The following is a 22,148-nucleotide window of genomic DNA, read 5'->3' on the forward strand; positions in this document are numbered from 1 at the left end:
GCTAAAAAAATAATGTCATTAACTTCCATCGTGCTTCAAAAGGGCAACGGTATGAAGAAGGTCAGTATATACTATAATTCAAATTGAGATACAATCCTTTTAATGCTGTCGTATCCGAACCAAATTCAAACCAATTTCTAAGACACTAAGGAAGCACGTTTTTACATTCCTATTAAAAAAAAAAAAATATGACAATGAAACGTTCATTTATGACGTCAATTCATTGTCTATGAACACTCTATAGTAACGCATGGGTGTCGTGACTGCCCAAATTGCAGACTCTGATACAATTTCGACCAGACCTTGGGGTTTTCACGCACGCCAGTGCGCTCGACCGTGTTTATATACCTGACTTATTTGGTCACTTACTTGAAATTGTTGTAACCGATCCCGATAGATATATAATTACAACTTTATATACTCTACTTAACATTTTTAAAGAAATCAAATTGATTTTATAAGTTAATACGTTTCTATCTTGCAAAGAAGAATTTTTAGCTCGAGACATACAGTCAATTTAATTAATAAATTTGGGATAAATTAAAATGTAAAGAACGTAAACATTTATAAAGAGATTTTATCTGTATTTAATTAATATTTTTAAAGCTGTCTTAAAATTATTAACACTTAAATTTACTTTAACGTGTGCCAGAAAGAAAATTGCTACTCCACATTAGGCGGTAGAGGTTCATTCTCATTCTATTACGAATTTCGTACGTCGCAGCTGCACTTTAAGATTTAAATTCCCACGACAAAGTTTTACATAATACACTAGTAACAATACAAGTCTCGTTGCAAGATGTCTACCAACGATTAGACTTAATTGCCCATTAGTTTGAATTATACCTTGTTTTAGTCTATTTGCAGTCAAAACTGAGATTTGTTGGACATTTAGTGAAGACATGTCACTAACTCTGTTTGTGTGACTAAACTTTATATATTTAGGTTTTGGGTTTTCCATGACATAATAATCTCCGATAGAATGGCGACAACTTTATAGCAGACGAGATGGATTCGTTGTTTTGTGTTTAATTCAAATCACCTTTATTGTTATCGTAATAAGGTTCAATTTTCAATGACTCAACATCATCTATATATATATATTATAGGTATAGATGTATCTATAAGATGTAAACATCATCTAAAAGCTTATGACTGTGTCTGGAAATGGTTATAAATTTAAAAAATATTAATTTGAATTGAGTCTGAACATTCACGTGAAACATTCCAATAGTCTGTCTATAATATTCTCTAAGTATTTCCTTTCCTTAAGAACACTCTATCTTACCTAACGTAAACTGATCAACTCACTTGATACTGCATACTTTCACCCTCCATATTAAGTCAATGAATCGAGCACTTCGAATGAAAACTTTATCAAAAACCGCACTCACACAGTCACCTCCGTATATCAAAGCTGTGGGGTTGATGCACCTTTGACGTTGCGTCCATGTCTTGAAACGTCAGGGTTTGAGGTTATATCGCCGGCGGGTGGATGATTTCGCGTTGCCCTCTTATCACGGCCCGTATTTGATGTACGTTGCACACTTTGTTTAGTTACATTGATTGAATGAAGTAACACGAAGGCTTTTTGGACATGAGTGCGTGTGCGCGTCGGATAGTTCACACAGCCACTGAGCTCTGCGTCGGCGCACGAAGCCTTTGGCTCAATGAACGCCTGCGTCACCACGGGAAGTACGCTCCGACTGAACTAATATCGAACTTTTAATAGAACCTACATCGGAACTATGATATGTTTTAAAACGTCATCGTTCAAGTAATTAGGATTCGATGACGTTAATGTCAATAGAAAATTAATATCTAATTCATTTCGTTAATTTCCACGACTCAGTTCTGATAGTGTTGACTACGATTCAATTAATATCCGTATATTAGAATGTTTGTTTTCGACTTCCTAAATTAGCTATCACCTAAATATAAACCGGTTATATTTGACGCCAACACAACTAATAAACAATGCTCTAAATTAAATTATTTAATAATAACTGTTTTTTTTTTCTATTAAATTAAAGACTTTTGCGTAATACGTAATAAATGATTTATGATTTTTTAATAGTTCGGAATAACCCTAGATATCTAAATGAATTTATTTTACCCAAGTGATCGTATTTATTAGTTTTATTAAAAAAAAAATTGTTAATAATTTCCTTGTTTATGGTTTCCATTCATGTAAACGGATTTTTAATGACAAATTTTGTACATTTATCAACCATATCGTCTTTCAGTGTAGTAATATATTTATCATTCTTTTAATGTATATAATATCGAATGTTATGCAGAGCAGTTATTGGAGTGCAAATTTAATGCCGTTTTATGTAATATTTATTTTATAAATGTATTAATTTGTAATCTGTTGCCTTGCTATAAATAATATATATATATATATATATATATATATATATATATATATATATATATATATATATATATATATATATATATATATATATATATATATATATATATATAATATTATGAATCATTACTTTTAATTCTAAAAGTCAAAAGGTGGCATTTAAGTTATCTGTAATAAGATTATCAAAGTGTCAACGATCTGTGTTAAGTCCTATCAACCTCATCCTAAAACAACTTTGAGTTGCAATTAGCTCTAATTCGATTTAGCAATTAAGTAAAAACTTAAATAAACTTAAGCAGTTTATTTGAGTTTTAGTAGAATAGAAGTTAATTTAGTAACATATTATTTTTGATAATTATATAAATTCTCCAAGAACAACAAGATATTTATGATTTGCTGATTTGGTTTACAAAAAAGAAAACATCTAAAATCGTAACAAAATTTATAAATAACTTACAAGGAGAGTCAACTCTAACGCATGCAAAAAAAAGAAAGAAAAATACAAATAATAACATTCAGGATTAGCTCAAATAATATTGAATAATCTATCTATCTATCTATCCTATTTAAGAGCTGCGCTCTTGTCGGTGGAGCTCTTGTCACACACTACGATTTTCAGCGAGTCTCTTCACCTCTTGATACGACACGACACCAACTCCTTCCTTGATCTGCCTGATGTAACTATGTCTCGGTCTCCCTCTCCCCCTCCTTCCTTCTATCTTACCTTCTATTATAATGTTCATAAGTGCGTCGTGTCGTATCAAGTGTCCCAACATTTTTCCCCTTCTATCCTCAATAGTTCTAATAATTTGTCTAATTGAATAATACACAAGTGAAAAAAAAAAATACAATTGATATTTTGAAGTTCTCAATACTTTTGTGTTGAATGGAGATTTACTAATTTAAAATCGTATTTTACAATGAACAAACGTGTCGGGCACAATAAGTGGCTGTTTAAGAAAATAGCCCCGTACAAACGTAGATGTGTCAGGTGTGTAGTGACTCAATATCGTTTGACATTATGGGAACCAAAATGACATCACAGCCGTTTGCATTATACTCGTAAAACAAATTGTAATTAATTAAACTTTTTGTAATGTAAGATGAATGAAATGACAATGGCTGAAACGATGATGATGATGTGAGGTGAATTCATGTAATACAGCAATTGGGTGATAAATTGGATAATTAAAAAAGGAAGCGTTAAATATAATTTTAAACATTTAAAATTATGATAAAAATATCAGATAAAGTCAAGTAATGTAGCAATGAAGAGTAAATCAAAACAGGACATATAAAAAAAATATTAATCATAAAATGTAAGATGAACAATAAGTGACTGAAATGATGATGGTAATGTGAAATGAAGTCATAAATTACCAGAGGGAGACTTTGTACAAAAGTTGATTGCTTGGGTACCTCTGTCCCATTCGTGTTTCAACCGTGAAGCAGTTGTGTTTGCATGGCTGTGTTTCGGTTTGAAGGGTGGAATATGGCGTGAATTTACTGAGTACAGAGGAATAATACCTGAGTCCTCAGGAATGGCAACGCATGGGGGGTATCATGGGCGAAACAGTATACTCTGTTATGTCCATGCTACTGCTCATATCTATAGGCTACGATTACCACTTTCCATCAGGTGGACCGTCAGCTTGTTTACCATTCTAAGTTGTATAAAAAAAATACAGCAATCAGGAATATACTGTATATTTAAAACAATAATGAGCTTAAAAATGAATTTTAAAAATGGAATATAGTTCCATTTTTGATTCTTCATTAAATAAAGACCTTAGTGAAATGGCGGTGGCACAATCTCATACAATGCAGAGATTTGAATTCATAAGCATTTATATATTTGTATTGGTCTGAATATAAATGTTTTGTATCTACAAGTTTTTATAAAGATTGTTAAATATGTCTCTCAATATCTAGCTCGTTCATTCATTCTTTCATATAATACAAGTTCTGTATAGTATGAATTTAAGCCGAGTGTGACATACTCAGAATAAAAAAGGTTACTGCATACCATAACCATCATCTTCCTACCCTTATCCCAATAATTTGGGGTTGGCGTAATATGATTTTATCCATATTACAAAAAGATTTGGTTTTTTAGTTTTACGACCGTTATTTCAGGTTGAAAATCTAAGTCTGTATGTAAATATAGGATATAGTGTTGACGATCCCAGGTTAACAGGCGGTATCAAACCTCTTAATTTAAGACGAGACTTTGCTTTTCATCTGCTACCGTCTATATAAGGGATTGTGTTCTGAAGAAAAATATACTACGAAACTACACGATCTCAGAACCTGGGGATTCACCATCGTCAGAGAGGGCCGAGACAATGTTGACTCGTCCTATCAACAGTTGATGGAAAATCCATTCTCAGCTCGTGTGGCACGACTTAGAACCAAAAATGATTACGCACAGACTTCTTCTTGCATTTGGGGGACATAAATGGATATTGAGAAACCTCCTTCTCACAGTGGAAAACTTTGAAGGGGATAAAATTGATTTACCTGAATAATTGTAAAATAAAATTTTTAAAAAACTTTTATACGTAAACCTCGTATAAGGGATTGTGTTCTGAAGAAATATACTACCTACACCTACCTTTCACCATCGTAACACTCGCTATCAACAAGGAATCCATTCTCATAACTTAGAACCAGAATGATTACGCACAGTACGGTATTAGAGGAGCTTCCTTCCACGAATACTCAAATTGTATACCATAAGGTTTTTAAAAAAAAGGCGTATTAAGTTTTTTTTAGTGCCGGCAATGCGCGCGTGACATCCCTGGTGTTACAGACGTCTATAGGCTACGATAACCCCATTTACTATCAGACGGGCCGTATGCTTGTTTGCCATTATAGTTGTATAACAAAAGTCCACGAAAACTCATTCAAATCCGTTTAGCCATTTATTCATAATTGAGTAATAAACATACAAACATTTTTATAATGTTTTTTTTTAATGGGTGATAATGGAATGGTAACCTCACCTGCGCTATCGGTATACGCTGGTGGGGCACCTGTGTGATGATAGATGAGGATGAAAGCAGGTCAGTTAGCCCGTCGTGACGAATTCCACTAGAATTAACCACGACGGTTTCCAGGGATAACCGCGTGGAGGTCCCATTAGACCCCATTATTAATAATCCCTTCCCCCCTCTTTACAATGTTTTACGTTTATAATATTGGTAAGATTATTAGACTAATTGACAATTTCATTAAAGTTAAAATCCCAACCGAGTAAACAGGCGTCACGTGATTATGAATTAATTCAAACATTAATGTCTGAGGTTATCTTTGTGGCGTACTATCGCTATGACGAATACTGTAACGCAACACATAGAAACCCATTTGTTAATCTATACTTATAATAAATCTGTAGAGAGGTCAATTCTGTACATGAAATATATTTCCAAAATAACTATCAGGGGGTGATTAGTGATCGATACTGATGCCAAAAATGCAATCAGTTAAATTTTTGTCTGCCTGTCTTTATGTTCGTTATAGAAACAAAAACTGCTCGGCGGATTTTAAAGAAACTTGGTACAATTATTCTTCATACTCCTGGACAGGTTATAGTATACTTTTCATCACGCTACAATCGATAGGAGCAGAGCAGTGAAGGGAAATGTTGGGAAAACAGGAGAAGCTACTTCATTTTTAAGATTCCGTCGCGTATGTAGTCTTAATGGGCGCTTTTTAAAATGTAAAAATGTCCAACCGTGCGACGCCAGGACGAGCCGCTAGTTCATAATAAAATCACTGAACAGAAATGTATTAACGAATTACATTTACCAGAGGGAGACTTTGTACAAAAGTCGTTTACTTGGGCACCTCTTAATTGTGTTTCTACTGTGAAGCAGTTGTGTTTAAATGGCTGTGTTTCGATTTGAAGGGTGGGATATGGCAGTGAATTTACTGGGTATAGAGGAATAACAGCTGAATCCTCAGGAATGGCAACGCATTGGGGGTATCAGTATTGGGGGAAATATACTCTGTTATGTCTATGGTACTGCTTATGTCTATAGGCGACAGTTACCATTTTTTATCAGGTGGGCCGTCAGCTTGTTTGCCATTCTAAGTTGCGTCTACTCGACGATAAACAGCAGCGTCCCAATTAAAACATCACTAAAGCTTAATTGCAATAGTTAACCGCTGATAACATGATTATCACATTTTTGTAATCAATATACACTCATACAAGTAAAGCTGATTCACGACATTTGGTTTAAATGACAAAAATAATTGAACTCGACAGAACCGGGAACTAGGGAGTTTTTAGAGTCCATTTCCTATTCAGAGCTCAGTATTGTCCAGTGATGTACAACTATAACGTCACGGATTTTTGTAAACAAACGATGACGACTGTTACGCTACGGAAGTCCAATTTGACATGGTTATATAGTTAAATAGGAATTCACCGCTTACTGACCATTTCGATCTAGTATGTCTGTACATCAAGCCGGGGAAAATAGTTGCGAATTTTTATATAGTGCAATCGTACCGTGTGATTCCGGCATAGAATAGGCTATCCTTTTCTTTCACGTAGGTGGCCTAGGAGGTGACTAAATGAATTTAAAAGACGAGAGATGGACAGCAGCGTCCCTCTTAAAATATCACCAAAGTTTAATTGCGGGTACCAAACCACCTCTCAATCGAGGCAACTACTGGCAAAACGTCTCTTATGAGAGAGACTTATGTTTAACAGTAGACAGTTTTTTTTTTTATGGGTGAAAATGGTATGATAACCCCGCCTGCGCTAACGGGATACGCTGGCGGAGCACCAGTGAATGGTGATAGATGAGAATGAAAACAGGCCAGTTATCCCATCATGATGAATTCATCAGGAATTAATCATGATAGTTTCCAGGGAGAACCGCGAGGAGTTCAACCTGGTTGGGTATATTGCTAGCAATGGGATTCTCAGTCTCTAGTACTAACAATCCCTTTCCCCCTAACAGTAGACAGTTAATGACTGATTTGATGATACATTAGCTATGTTGGAGAAGTAAGTAGAATTGACTGACATAATTCTATTAATATTGTAAATGCAAATGTTTCTAAGAATGCTTCACGCAAAAACTACTTAACAGATTTTAATAAAATTTGGTACACTGGTAAGTTATATCCTAGTTTAGCGCTCTATACTTTATATATTAATTCACGCAGGATATGCCAAAAGTTCGAGCTAGTTATTTTATATAACGCCAAACTACAATGTATCTCTGCATCACCAAAAAGTAAGTTGGTAGGCATAGCATTAATTCCATATTTTGTACCACGTCTTACTGGTATATGTTTGAGTAAAATAAAATTAAATGGAGCGTTCATAAGAAAAACCAATAAATAGAGATCCTAGTTTTCTAGATTTATTTTTTAAAATCAATTAAAAACTTGGGGTATCAACAGTTCCCGAATATTCGTTGGCGAATGTTCGTTACACGTGAATTTTCCAATGTGGACACAGCTTTATAATACGTATTTAAATACAAAAGAATTTCCTGTACAAGTGCACATTGAAGCTTGTGTATTTTACAACACAATAAGTACACAACCAATATGTATGTGTTCATTATACACACATACAAGCGCAACGAATGACGCCCGTACAAACGTGAGACAATTACGTCATATGACTGTTTATTTTTTAATTACATAAAAACCAGTATGTTTAATAACCGATCTGTATGTACACCACATATTTGCTATATGACATACAGACATAATCAAAACGTGATTACTTTAGTATATATAAATATGAAATTATCCCGCCGTCGTGCAATTTTAATTAAATTAATTTACTTTATTGAACTATGCGTTATCATGCAGAAGTTCATATCACTGGTTATTTGTTTAGAATTATTTTGTTGAATTCCACTACCATTAGTATGTCTATGACTGCTAACACTCAAAAATTTACCACCACTATTACTACCAGAAGTTTCACAACCTTCCATATTAACATTTTATCTCCGACTGTTATTTTGTTCATGCACGTTTTGCGACACGTGTTTGGCCTCTAAACAAGGCGTCACCAAGCAAATTATTAGATTGCTCGGAGCCTAGTATTAGTGTTCATTCATTGTTCATGTTATTAAATTATTTTGATTAAGTAAATATTTTACATATTTATGTTATACTAGCGGCCCGTCCCGGCATCGTACGGGTGGACATTTTTGATATTTCGCTTCACTGCTCTGCTCCTATTGATCGTAGCGTGATGAAAAGTATACTATACCCTGCCCAGGAGTATGAAGAATAATTGTATCAAGTTTCATTAAAATCTGTCGAGTAGTTTTTGTTTCTATAACGAACAATCAGACAGACACAAAAATTTTACTGTTCATTCATTGTTCATGTTATTAAATTATTTGGACTAATTAAATATTTTACATATTTATGTTATATTTGTTATGTTAGAGCGAACATAATAAGGGATATTGTAAATTCAGTACATTTTTTTATCTCGGTCAATAAACGTATCTCAAATGTGCAGACGAAGCTGTGGTATACACTAACCTATAGAAATAATAATAAATAATCTGTATATGTAAATATATATGTACAATTATATATAATATACAAGCTAAGTAATGCTGTCCCTTTGTTACAGCAAAAATATGACAGAAAGAAAGACATCAACGAGTCGATTCTTCATTGTGAGTATTTACTCCTTTTATTAAAAAAAAAAAAATACCTGTAACTAGATTTATTTACTAATTATATGAAAAAAATAATAATTATAATATAAATAGATAAAGAGAAAAGATTTTGAAGGCAAATTATGAGATGCTATTACATTGACGCCTTCATTGTAGCTCTGATTTAGTACTTCATTAATATTTATTTCACGGGTGACGAGTTTTTATTGACCGAGATAAAAAGTATATATATATATATATATATATATATATATATATATATATATATATATATATATATATATATATATATATATATATATATATATATATATAATAACTTAACTATAAATATAATATACAATAAATAAACAAAAAATAAAGTAGTTTAATAAATTATATGCATTTGATATTTTTGTGCATTACAGGTTTTTGTATTTTATGCACGAAAAATTATTAATTAACTCTTGCGCCACCTGCCCACTTCTATCTGTTCTCCTTTAACCAAAGGTTGTCTGTAAGAGATTTCCCTAGCGATAAGACCGCCTTTTGTACTTTTATGTGTATATTTCAATCTGTATTTATGTTACTGTATTTCACTTGAATTATTCACTTGTCATTGTATATTTTTATTTATGGTGCAATAAAGAGTTAAATAAATAAATAATTTAATACACAAAGAATAATATTAAAAATACTTAAATTTAATATATTTATAATTAATTCAATAGATTACTCATGTTTAAAGTTTTTATTTTTACCTACATTACGTCAGTTTAAACTGTTAACTTTAAAACAAGAAATCGCTTGTTTAACGGTATAAGGTAAATCGTACGATAAATCATAATTGATTTTTAATTTAAAAATCAAATTAGTTGTTTGTGACTCATATAACTATACGTAATTTTATATTAGTCTGTTGATTAATAAAAAAAAATATTAAATACTTAATTAATTATACCCACGTTTAATTTATTATTAATATTTAAATTTCAATACTGTTTTGAAAAATACTCATTATATATTCAACGTATATTTTTGTATTGTATTTAATAAAAAAAAAATTAAATATTATTTTTAATAAATAATAATTAACTATTAATTAATAAATATAAAACTTTTTTTTTATTTTATACATAAAAAATTCCACGAATCAGCTGATTGTGATAAGTAAATTAATAATAACAAAAACGTGGACTCCGGAATCTGTGCAAAATGATATTATCATTATTCATTAAGTCATCATGTCATACGATTTGCCCCCTACCAATTGGAAAATAAATGTATTCAACGCAACGTCGAAAAGTGGAGTGATGTGTTTATCAAAATGGCAACAGTCGAATGTTTTCGATTATGTCACCTGGATATAGTCGTGATCATGTCAATTGATTTTAAAACTTATTGTTATAATACTATATGGTGCAACATGTATTTCCTCAACCTTAGAAAAAGAAAAACAGATTTTTTTATTTTATTAATCGATATTAGAACATGAAAAGGTTTAAATCTACATAAAAAGGATAATGGTTATATTTTCGGAATTTTTAAGCTAAATTGTACGATTTTTTTGTCCCAATTTATTAAAATTGATGTTGATCATTTTTATAAAGTACTAATGAATACTCCTCACTCCTCGTGTTTTTTTTTTTAATAAAATAAATCTCATAATTATTCATTGATAATGCAGCTTTGTACAAGTGCACAAAATTTTATAGTCATTTTAATATTTTTTAATAGATAAACATTACAAATAAAATATCAAATCTTTCCTTTTTATAATGTCAATTTACATAGATAGTTCAGATTTATATTTTTAACCTTTTTATTCTTTATACTCGTATTTTAAATGTTTAAATAAAGCAATTAATTTTGTATTTTAATATCAACAAAATATTTTAAACCGTTACTACTTTCTTAAACATTTATTTTATTTATGATTTAGCACAGTCTAGCGCATCATCATCAAATGTCAGCACCAACAAAGATGTCAAAATGCCAAAGATCGAATGTACCATTATATTTTATATGCATGTTTATATATTTTTTAATTATTTACCAAATAAAAACGATAATAACTCTATTAGTTGGACAGTAAAAAAATATATAATACTATTTATTCATATTCAAACTTTCCGTCTGAAATTCGCATTTGTAACATAATTGAGTGTTATTTTTTTTTTATTAAGCTAACTTTCTAAAAAATGCATTTTGTTAATCCGAAAATAAAACGTTAAGCTTGTGTAACTTATTTTGGTTGACTCTTCAAATTTGAGACAACATATATGACTGACCCTAGATCTACAAAACCTTTTATATTGACTAATGACGTCATTAAAGTGTGAACAAAGCCATATGTATTATCTAGTTAATTAACAATGAATTTATAATATAAAACACATTTTTTTTTATTTGGAACATGTCAATTTATGTAAATATTGATTACAAAAAAATTAACTGTATCGCATCATATACCTAACCCAGACTTACAAACCCTACATTTAAAGTAATGACATCATAAAAAGTGCGAGCAAAGTCACGTGCATTGTCTAGTTAATAACTAATGAATGTACAACATCGAATGTGACACATCATACACAAACACTTACATAACAGAATAAGTATTGTCACGCGACAACGGTGACGCGGTGCAAATAACTTTTTGTATTACTCTTAGCGTGGGCTTAAGGATTTATGGATGGGTTTTCATAATGACTTATGGATTGCAATAAACTGTACGTAAGTCAGGCATTCCCACTTACATAACTTATTGATAGTCTATTTATAGAATCGTGCGGTATTGCATTCGTTATATGGGTATGCTATTATTGATTCTAGGAAATTATAAATTAGTTTAGTGGTATTGCATCTAAAAACATGTATATAAATACTGTAAATAAAGTAATACTCTAATTGTGAATGTAATGTAATAATGTAATATTTCTATTAGAGAATAACATAATATAATTTAATGTTTCGTGCGGAATTACATTCATTATGCGTATCTATTGTAATTTTAGGAAGTCACGTGAATTGTTAAGTATTATTGCATTTAAAAATATTAACAAAAACAATATTAATTAATCAATATTATAATACATAATAATATAATAAATATAAATGTAATGTAATATAAATGTATGAAATATTAGTGTAATATTTAATGTAAACGTAATGTAATATATGTAATATTAATATAATATAATGTATCAATATAATTTAACGTAAAACGTACTACGTAATTATTCTAAATCATAAAATAATACTACAAATATAGCCCTTTTTCGTTATCAAAATCGACAATATAATTTTACTTTGTCTATAACAATAGCTAGTTATCTTTCTAATCAGTATTCCATGAAAACTTGTTTTTAAAAATAACGTTGATTAGTTAAAGTCTGTATTTTTAGAATTTTCTATTTTATCATTAGGATAAACTTTGTACTTGATTTATAAACCTTTAGACCACGTCTCTTACAAGATAAACAGATATAATAACTTCTACATGTATTTTGGATATTAATAACTAATATTTCAGTCAATGATTGTAATTCAAGTCAACATTGTACGGTCAGCACCGAAAGTTTTACAAAAATCTAAGTTGCATATGCGAGATATTATATAACAATTTATGTAAAAAAGAACTTTTTATTTATATAATCTGTTGCATATAATAAACATCCAATTCTTTCATTAATATGTTTACGACTTATATATGCAATTATATATGCATCAATATTCAACTTAGTCGATAATACTTGGTTGATGGTGCTTCCTTGCAGTTTATTGATGTTAGTTATGTAACAAAAATAATTACTTCATTAATAATAACTTTTTATTTTAATTTTTAGGGATTTTTGTAGCTGAATATTTTCATCAATATTTGATTGAATCACACATAATTTGACACTATGCTAGTAGTTGAGTGTACTGTAAATGTAAGAAAGTATCAGTTTTTGTCACAATACTTACATCGATAAATAAAATCGCTAAGTATGTGTAGATAACCGTGATTTTATATTTTAATAATAGTATATTTTTGTTTATAAGTTTTAAGAATGCGGTGCAATTAAGTAATAATTGTATAAGCTCAGTCTTTCATCTCTTACTTTCTTTCTTTTCATCAGTAACAAGCTCACGTTTCCTTCTCTTTCTTTCTTTATACTAAATTTAAAGTACTAAAGAATAAATTGAATGCAAAATTTAATAATTTATAAGAATCATTTGATTTTTTCTAACTATGAAATTATGAAACTATCATATATATAATAATAAATTACAAAATATCTATCATAGTTTAAAAATAATCTAATGTTGATAACATTAACTATATGTAATCCAGTAATAATCCATTTGTGTTATGATTAACAATGTTTCATCATTTGAGTACTTAGCATCAACTAAGAGAATTCTTCTTACATGAAACTAAATTGACTAAACAATGAATAAGACAACAATTTTTACTACAAAAAATATATATCTAATCTTTAAATAAGTCGACAATGCGTACGTGATACCTCTAGTGTTGCGTTGCACCAAAACCATCAGACGGGCTGTATGTTTGTTTGCCACGTTTGTGGTATAAAAAAGTGTAGAGTCAAACCTAGTTTTCTTATTTCTAAGATATTTATTAAGTATATTCTGTTATTTTGATTGAAATTAAGAATTCAACTCAAGAGAGAAGAATATATACATTTTAATTAACAAAAAATTATTAAAAGTATAAATTTATTTTTATAAAAGTGTCTAACTATAGAAATTTGATTTTATTAAAAGATAATTAACTGATTTTTTTTTCTATACTTCTCAACAGATACTTTTTCGAAACTACAGTAGAACCATAAAAAATAACGATTTTTAAGAGCATATTTATACTTATAAATTTAACACATTTTGTGTTAGTGCAATGAACAGTAAAGGAAAAATGTTAATCATTGTGTTTCTTTTTCTTCACAATACCAGTAAGTAGATATATTACATTTTATAAAAGTTATCATAAAGAGATTCATTTATTATATTATACAATATATTATGTATATTTAATAAGTAATTAAACTTTTTACCTGGCAACACTCATCTGTGCAGTGAGGCGACGAGTTATTCCTCTTTTCTGCGTATACACTTCTAATGTAAGAATACATTTCTATTTACTTCCCGTACTGATAGTGTCAAAGATCAACTTCTTAAAGAAAACTGCATTTAGGCAAATATTGATATGTTGTTTACAAAAATCGAATTCAAATATTGTAAGTTAGCTGACCAACAGTTCGATTGATAATACGCCATTTCATTTCATGCTAGCTAGGTATATATAAGATAAACCATATCTGAATGTTATCAAAATGGACAAAGTTCGCCTGTTTTTGGATAAGATAATAAAAGTTATGAAAATACTTTTTAAAATAAAAAAAAAGCTATTAATTGTAATATTATTGTTAGAACACTTGTAGATAGTGTTTGAATAATAAGAAATTTAATGTTTACATATTTATTATCAATTGTACCGTAAGAAAATATTTGTTATTAAAAAACTATAGATTAAAAGACATTTTGCAAAATACAAACTATATTATATGTGTACTAGATGGATTCGTATTTTAAAATGTTTTCATTGTTAAAAAATACATCATTTAAAAAAAAAAAAGATATTCATCCTGTATTTACAAATTTTTAAATAACAAAGCATCGTTAGAATGTGATATATGATATCATTAAAAATTTCGAATTAAATATTTTATTATAAATCGAAAATTTTAAGGGAATTTTAAATTTTAATTTCTATATTTAGATTACACAATCTAATTATAACATTTTATTACAATAACTTCACTAAAACAAATTCATTTAAATATACGAGTACGCGCTTTGATCTTGGCTATTAGAGCAGATATAAGGATATTAATGTAATCTCAAAGATTACTATATATGCTAACGATATGCTATTATAGAATATGAAGATGCCTTTATTGATTTCCTAATTCATACACTATTCACTAGATGTCGTAATAGGTATAATAACAGGTAAAAAAATAGATGGCGCTACTAGCTCATGAAATATATACATTTATATAATATATATGCAAATAACTTGTTCAAAACTTATTCAAACTTGATGTGCAGTTCCGTTTTTATAAACTAAATCAAATTTGTTTAAGAAACGAGCTTAATTAAAACAAAGAAAAGTTATGATCACAATTACATATATATTAATTAGTAAATATTAATAAACTTTAAGATACGGACAAAAAATAAAAATAAAATCCTATCATAATAATAAAATGTAGGTACTATTTGAGTTTCTTGAATTTATATGAAACAAAAATTTTATAACACAAATAATTATAGGAGATATCAAACTTATTATAAATAATTATTATATATATTACAAATAAAAATGAAAAATTCAATTAAAATTAGAAATAAAGTGCATTTTAAAAAATTTATAATTTAAAAATAGAACTGGTAATTCTGTAATTATTAATAAATAATAATAATTCTGTAACTATTAATAAACATCAGTTATAGAAATCGCATCTTATTTCCAGCGTCTACCGAGCGAGTTCGCCGAAGCTCGTGAGTCTTGGCCCAAGCAGTGATTGGAACCGGTTCTCAAGGTCCCCGGTTTTCCCACTTGATGTCTCGAGACAAAATACCGCATTATGTTGTACAATTGTACGAACCAACTAGTTGTTCTGTTACCATGTCAAATTAATATTTAAAACGCGCGTCTCTTTATATTTATTTGTATGTTTTTTATTCGATTTGGAATAGCAAATAAGCTAGCTGACGGCGCATCTGGTGAGAAACGGTAAGTAGAGTCAACGAATGGAAATAGAATGATAACCCCGTCTGCGCCGGTATATGCTGACGGGGTGTGTTGAGTGAGGCTTATTGTTATAGATAAAAATAGAATACTAACTCTACTTACATTTTTAGTATACACTAGTGGACTACCAGTGACTAATAATAAATGAAGATAAAAACAGGTCAGGCTCATCATGACGAATTCACCTAGATTTAACCACAGTAGTTTCCAGGGGGAATGGAAGTCGACCTGAATACACCCGTATTGCTAGCAACGAAGCTGTTAGACACTGTTAATAATCCCTTTCCACCCATGTTGAGTGAGTTGTTCCCGATACGTGAAGATAAAGGCAGTTTAGTTTGCCTATAGAGCAAATTCATCAGGAACTAATCGTGACGGTTTGCAAGAAGGGCTGGGGAAAACTGTTTTTACTTATTCGCTATTGGATCAGTATATAACTATATTATAATATATATTGTAACTAAAATATATAGATGTTGCTATACATTACCCATCCCTAGTAAAGTCACGGGTAAATGTATTAAACTGAAATAGGTATTTAACCTTTTGATATGTCTCTAATCGTGCTCTATCTCGACGAGCCGTGACGAGTGCATCGATTTCCGTGGTTAAAAGATTCGTTACGGAGAATTTTAAACCGTTTTTATGCTTTGCGTAAGAAGGGAATGATTAATCATTGGCATTTTAAATTGATTTTAATATTATTGTCTTCTAAAGTTATTGTTATTCGTAATTTTTATTTTTACCAGAGGGAGACTTTGTACAAAAGTCGTTTGCTTGGCTACCTCTGTCCTATTCGTGTTTCAACCGTAAAGCAGTTGTGTTTGCATGGCTGTGTTTCGGTTTGAAGGGCGTGAATTTACACGATACAGAGGAATAACATCTGAGTCCTCAGGATTGGCAACGCATGGGGGATATCATGGGCGTAACAGTATACTCTGTTATGTACATGGTACTGCTCATGTCTATAGGCGACGGTTACCACTTTCCATCAGGTGGGCCGTCAGCTTGTTTGCCATTATAAGTTCACATATATTTATTTAATTGTACTATGTCTAAAATGACAGTCATTAAAAACCCGTACATAACCGGCATACATGTCAGCTTGTTTGCCATTCTAAGTTGTATAAAAAAATATCTTTTTTTTTTTAATAAAAATCAAGGTTGATTCTATTTATATCTATTTAATAAGCCCATATTAACCCACTGCTGGGCATAGACCTCCTTTTCGTCATGCCACTTGTAACCTTGTAATAAAATTTGTTACATACAGTTAATTATAATCTTATGAGATTAGAGATAGAATTAATAGAAAATTATAGGTCGTCCAATTTTTTTGCTAATCTTATTGAACTTGTATATAATTAACCCTCATAGAAATTGATAATTATAGTTTTTTGTCTTTTTGTTTTATATAAAAATAGATAATTAATAACACAATACACGTCAGTAGATAGTATTTTTTATTTAAATTTTTTTATGATAATTCGACATAAAAAATACTGTAATTTGAAAGACGTTTGTACTTTATAATTGTAATATAATGTAGATACTAAAGACAGTTTAATATTTGCATACCTCTACGGGGTGCTGCATGTTATGTACCTACTTGTAGATGTAACATCTTATTTTACCATGTAGCAAGCGAGTAAATATGATTTGATTAAAAATTAATATAATTAATAAATGACATCATAAAGAAAAGAACCAGCATATTTATAAACAGAACTTACATACAAAAGGGTTTTTGAGAATTTTGAATAGCTGAAATGTAATACAGCCAAATTAATTTTTGCTGCTGACTGTACTACTCAAAATAGTAGTAAACAGATGGCTGATCTCAGAAAGCGATAACCGTTGCCTAGAGGTATGAACAACACAGATTATATTACTGTAGTGTCTGTGGTAATTCCCATAATCGCTACTTATAAAAAATGGTATTTGTATAAAGGCTACATAAACTATGGCACTATCTGTTGTTCTTTAAAGAGATATTCTGTTATGAGACAACATAACGCACAACTATTCTTTGGAATCAACTTCCAGCAGCAGTATTTCCGAACCGATACGACAACATAACCTGCAAGAAAAGAGTATATTCCTTTTTAAAAGGCCGGCAGCACACCTGCAATGTCGCTGGTGCTGTGGGTGATTATGGGCGGCGGTAGTCACTTACCATCAGGTGAGCCGCATGCTCGTTTGCCCCCTGTGTTGTAAAAACAAAAAGACAGCTGGCGATGAACATTCCAACAAACTACTTGGCCGAATCGAGTATCGAATCTGAAACCTCATTTTCCTAAAATAACGAATCTAACATTGCATTAGAGAGACTTTTAAAAATATATCTTGCTGAACTAGGTAGAAATAATTGAAAATGTAACAATAATTATCAATTCGGACAAATTACGTATACAAAATTATACCACCTGGTAATAGATTATGGAGTGAATCAATAATTATCAATAAATTTATAAATATTTAAGTAGAATATCTACGTAATGGCACTTTGATAATTTGATATTAATATATTTCCGTGTAGTAACGCAGTATTAATACAGTTTGTCACCACTTTTTTTTTTCAAGTTCAAGGTACGAATAATAGGGTGTTATATTATAGAAAATAACTAGTGGCCCAACGCATTTGGCATACCCCAAACGAACACATGACAATTCGGGGCGCATTACTCCATCTAGATGTACCAGTTGGAAGACTACAGAAAGAACGTACAATATATCATTGCAAGAGAAGTAAAAGTTACCTATCCATCATTGCTATATACACGTAAGCTGAATCCTTTATATAGCAAAAGGCTAGAATTGTATAGTGAAACATTTGAGATTAATAAATATTATGTTATTTATTTATTTTAAAAAAATATATACAATATTTAAAATATATACCTATATTTTCAACCATCTTCAAACAAAGGAGGTTTACAATTGGGTTGATTTTTTTATATTTGTTTCCTCATAGCTTCATTAGTTTTAAACCGATTTGGATTTTTTTTTTCATTTGACAGGATATATTTACAGATTTAATCCACAAAAATTTCACGAATTTCTATGGATTCAATATTATTTAAAACGGTTTTTATTTTGTAAGACACAAACTTTATTTATCAATTTATTATACTTTTATTTTATGTCTTTTTTTTTTGTTTTTGTATAAAAATTCAAATCTCTGATCAACCTTGAAGTATGTCTACCACAAACAAGAATTTTGTTTGTATACCATATACAAGAATTATGTTTATAGAGCAACTTTTATGATGAAAAATAGATCGGTTTTTCTCTTACATAATATTACATAACAAACCATTGACGCCATAGGCAAGCACCTATTAGCACGTAAGCGTTGGACTATATTTACCAATGAGAATGCTGATCTTTTGTCATTTTAATCGATAAATGGTAAATATAAAAATGGCTGTACGTTTTATCTTGATATTACCTCTGATATCCGCGTGTACGAAGCAACGGGGCAAAACTAGTTAAGTATAAATCAATGTTAATGCAAAATTATATATAGTTATAGTGCCGTATAGTCCCGGCATGGGCAATGGGTTAACCTTTCCTTTCCCTTGATTCTAAGGGAATTTAATAGTTGAGGGATAGGCAACAGCGTGACAACTACTGGAGCCGCCCTCCTTGCCGCTTATGGGGTATGTTGAGCAATGGACAGTTAACGGTTGACATCTTAATGATGATGTATATGAAACATCTTGTAGTGCATTCGTGTGCATTATTTCGGCTAAAATCACAATTTTTTTTTGCTTATTACTTAAAACATTTCAAATTTTTCTCTTTTTTCTAAAGGATTTTTTTAAAAGGAGATGAGGAAAATCTCCCCCCAGTAGTAGGGCATTTTTGGTTAAAAATAAAATGGAATAAATATTTGTACTTGTCGTTTACTTCTATATAAATACGAGTATTATAAAGAAAAAGGATTTGATCGTTTTTTTTTTATAATGGATAAACTCAAAAACTACTTAATAGATTTTAAAAAAATATTTCACCTATAATAAATATACATTATAAGCAAGTAACATACACTATATATTATTTTCGAAAATCCTATCCTCCCGTGAGAAGCCGGTCCGGATCGCTAGTTAAGTACTATAAAGTTTAAAATAATTTAATATTACATACGGACACACAAACAGTTCACTGCAACTCAATAGCTATTACGTTTATTAATATATAATCACAAATATGTTCCAAGGCCGACACTGCATACTGTAAAGTGCCTGTGACGCAAATACGCGTTTCCCTTTCACCAACGCCATTGGGCTGCGTAAGCGCATTCAAAGCACAATCGATATAAGACGCCCACAATTGATTATTTGCATCGATACGTTCGATTATAAAACGACAGCTTAAAAACAAATGGTTTCCTATTTTATAACCGATTTAAAGTGTTTTATTAACAAATTGTTAACAAATTTACCTTAAATTTGTTATTTTGACATTAAATATGATTACCAATATTTTTCATAGAAATATAACGACATCTGTTATCTGGAAACTGAACTAATATTATTTACTTCACAAATGTAAAGCAAATATTATTGTATACTTATTATTAGTTACTAGGTATCACAAATTTTATATAGTCAGTAAGCATATCCATCTGCGAACAAAGTCACGGATAAAAGCTTTCAAACAGAAAGCTTTTTTATGCAACTTAGAATGTCAAACAAGCTGACGGGTCACCTGATGGAAAGTCGTTACCGTCGCCTATAGACATGAATAGTACCATGGACATAACAGAGTATACTGTGACGCCCATGATATCCTCCATACGTTACCATTTTTGAGAGCTAAGTTATTATGCCTCAGTACATGTAAATTTATTCATAATCCTAATTAGCATTGTTATTAAATGCAGTATCGTTCCCGGCATAGAATGGGCTACCCCTTCTTTTCCCGTGGGTGTCGTAAGAGGCGACTAAGGGAGGACGAGGGATGGATAGCAGAGTTCCTCTTAAAACATATCTAAAAACCTAACTGCATTTGCCAATCCGCCTGCTAAGTGTGGCAACTACTGGCAAAACTCCCCTTATGGGGAAGGCTTATGTTCAACAGTGGACAGTTAACGACTGAATTAATAATAACAATTGTTATTAAACTATTTTTATATATTTTCGATTTATATTTTTTGAGATCGAATAGTTAAGTTATTTATTATCAGTCGAATACATTATCACATCATAGTGTGAATGACAGTATCATGCTAATTTGTACTAAATGTAGGAATTTTACAAAGTTATAGTTGTACTAGCTTATCAGAGAGAGACTTTGTAAAAAGTCGTCTACTTGAGTACCACTGTCCCATTCGTGTTTCTGATCTGAAGCAGTTGTGTTTGCATGACTGTTTCGGTTTGTAGGGTGGGATATGGCAATGAAATAAATAAATAAATATACATAAAGTCAGATTGATCAATCTTACTATTGTTATAAATGCGAAAGTTTGTGAAGATGAATGCACGTAAATTTTTCACGACGTAAAAAGTAACAAATTTGAATGAAATTTAGTACACAAATAAGTTATAGAGTAATTTACAATATTTTTTTATGCCACTTAGAATGGCAAACAAACTGATGGCTCATTTAATGGAAAGTTGTCACCGTCGCCCATAGACATGAGCAGTACCATGGACATAACAGAGTATACTGTTTCGCCCATGGTACCCCCCATGCGTTACCATTCCTGAGGACTCAGGTGTTATTCCTCTGTACCCTGTAAATCCACTGCCATATCTCACCCTTCAAACCGAAACACAGCAATGCAAACACAACTGCTTCACTGTAGAAACACGAATGGGACAGAGGTGCTCAAGCAAACGACTTTTCTACACAGTCTCCATCTGGTGACCACTTTCTGTTAAATATAGGATAGTATATGAAGATCAAGATGGGCAAAGTCACACACACAGCCACAGCTAGTAAATAATTTAAGGTTTTTTTATTTAGAAGTTTACATAAATAATAGTTATATTGATTTAAACTAATCTACTGAACCGATTTCGATAAAATTTCTATAAGACTAATCTGAAAATAAAGTATATAAGTATTATATTAGACAACAGTACATTCATTGGCGCGTGAAAAATTATTATTGTTCGTTATTTGTCATTGAACTTAAAAAGTAAAATTGTGTTTTTGATTTCCGCGCATTGTTTTGAGAAACAGTACTATACAAGCCTTAGCTACAACTAGGTATTGATGGACTCACGTATGTGTGCCTCGGCTACGCCTCGGCCCACATTTGCATGTTCGTCCATCAATGCCT

General features: G+C 30.6%; 1 protein-coding gene across 5 annotated transcripts in view; it reads right to left on the reverse strand.

The window, feature by feature from the left end:
• Positions 1-22,148, reverse strand: part of LOC113509075 (DNA-binding protein D-ETS-4-like) — a 58,225-nt gene that overhangs the window by 22,689 nt on the left and 13,388 nt on the right. Inside the window, exon 1 of one of the 5 annotated variants that reach the window (XM_052895581.1) lies at positions 14,094-14,329. The exons of 1 other annotated variant lie outside the window; for it this stretch is intronic. In XM_052895581.1, coding sequence (XP_052751541.1) covers positions 14,094-14,171 — 78 coding nt within the window. In that variant the 5' untranslated portion in view covers positions 14,172-14,329. 3 more of the 5 variants (XM_052895583.1, XM_052895584.1, XM_052895585.1) reach the window with 3 other exon arrangements.

This window comes from Galleria mellonella, unplaced genomic scaffold, assembly GCF_026898425.1.
Source record: "Galleria mellonella isolate WM207_F2 unplaced genomic scaffold, CSIRO_AGI_GalMel_v1 utg300, whole genome shotgun sequence".
Classification (NCBI taxonomy): domain Eukaryota; kingdom Metazoa; phylum Arthropoda; class Insecta; order Lepidoptera; family Pyralidae; genus Galleria; species Galleria mellonella.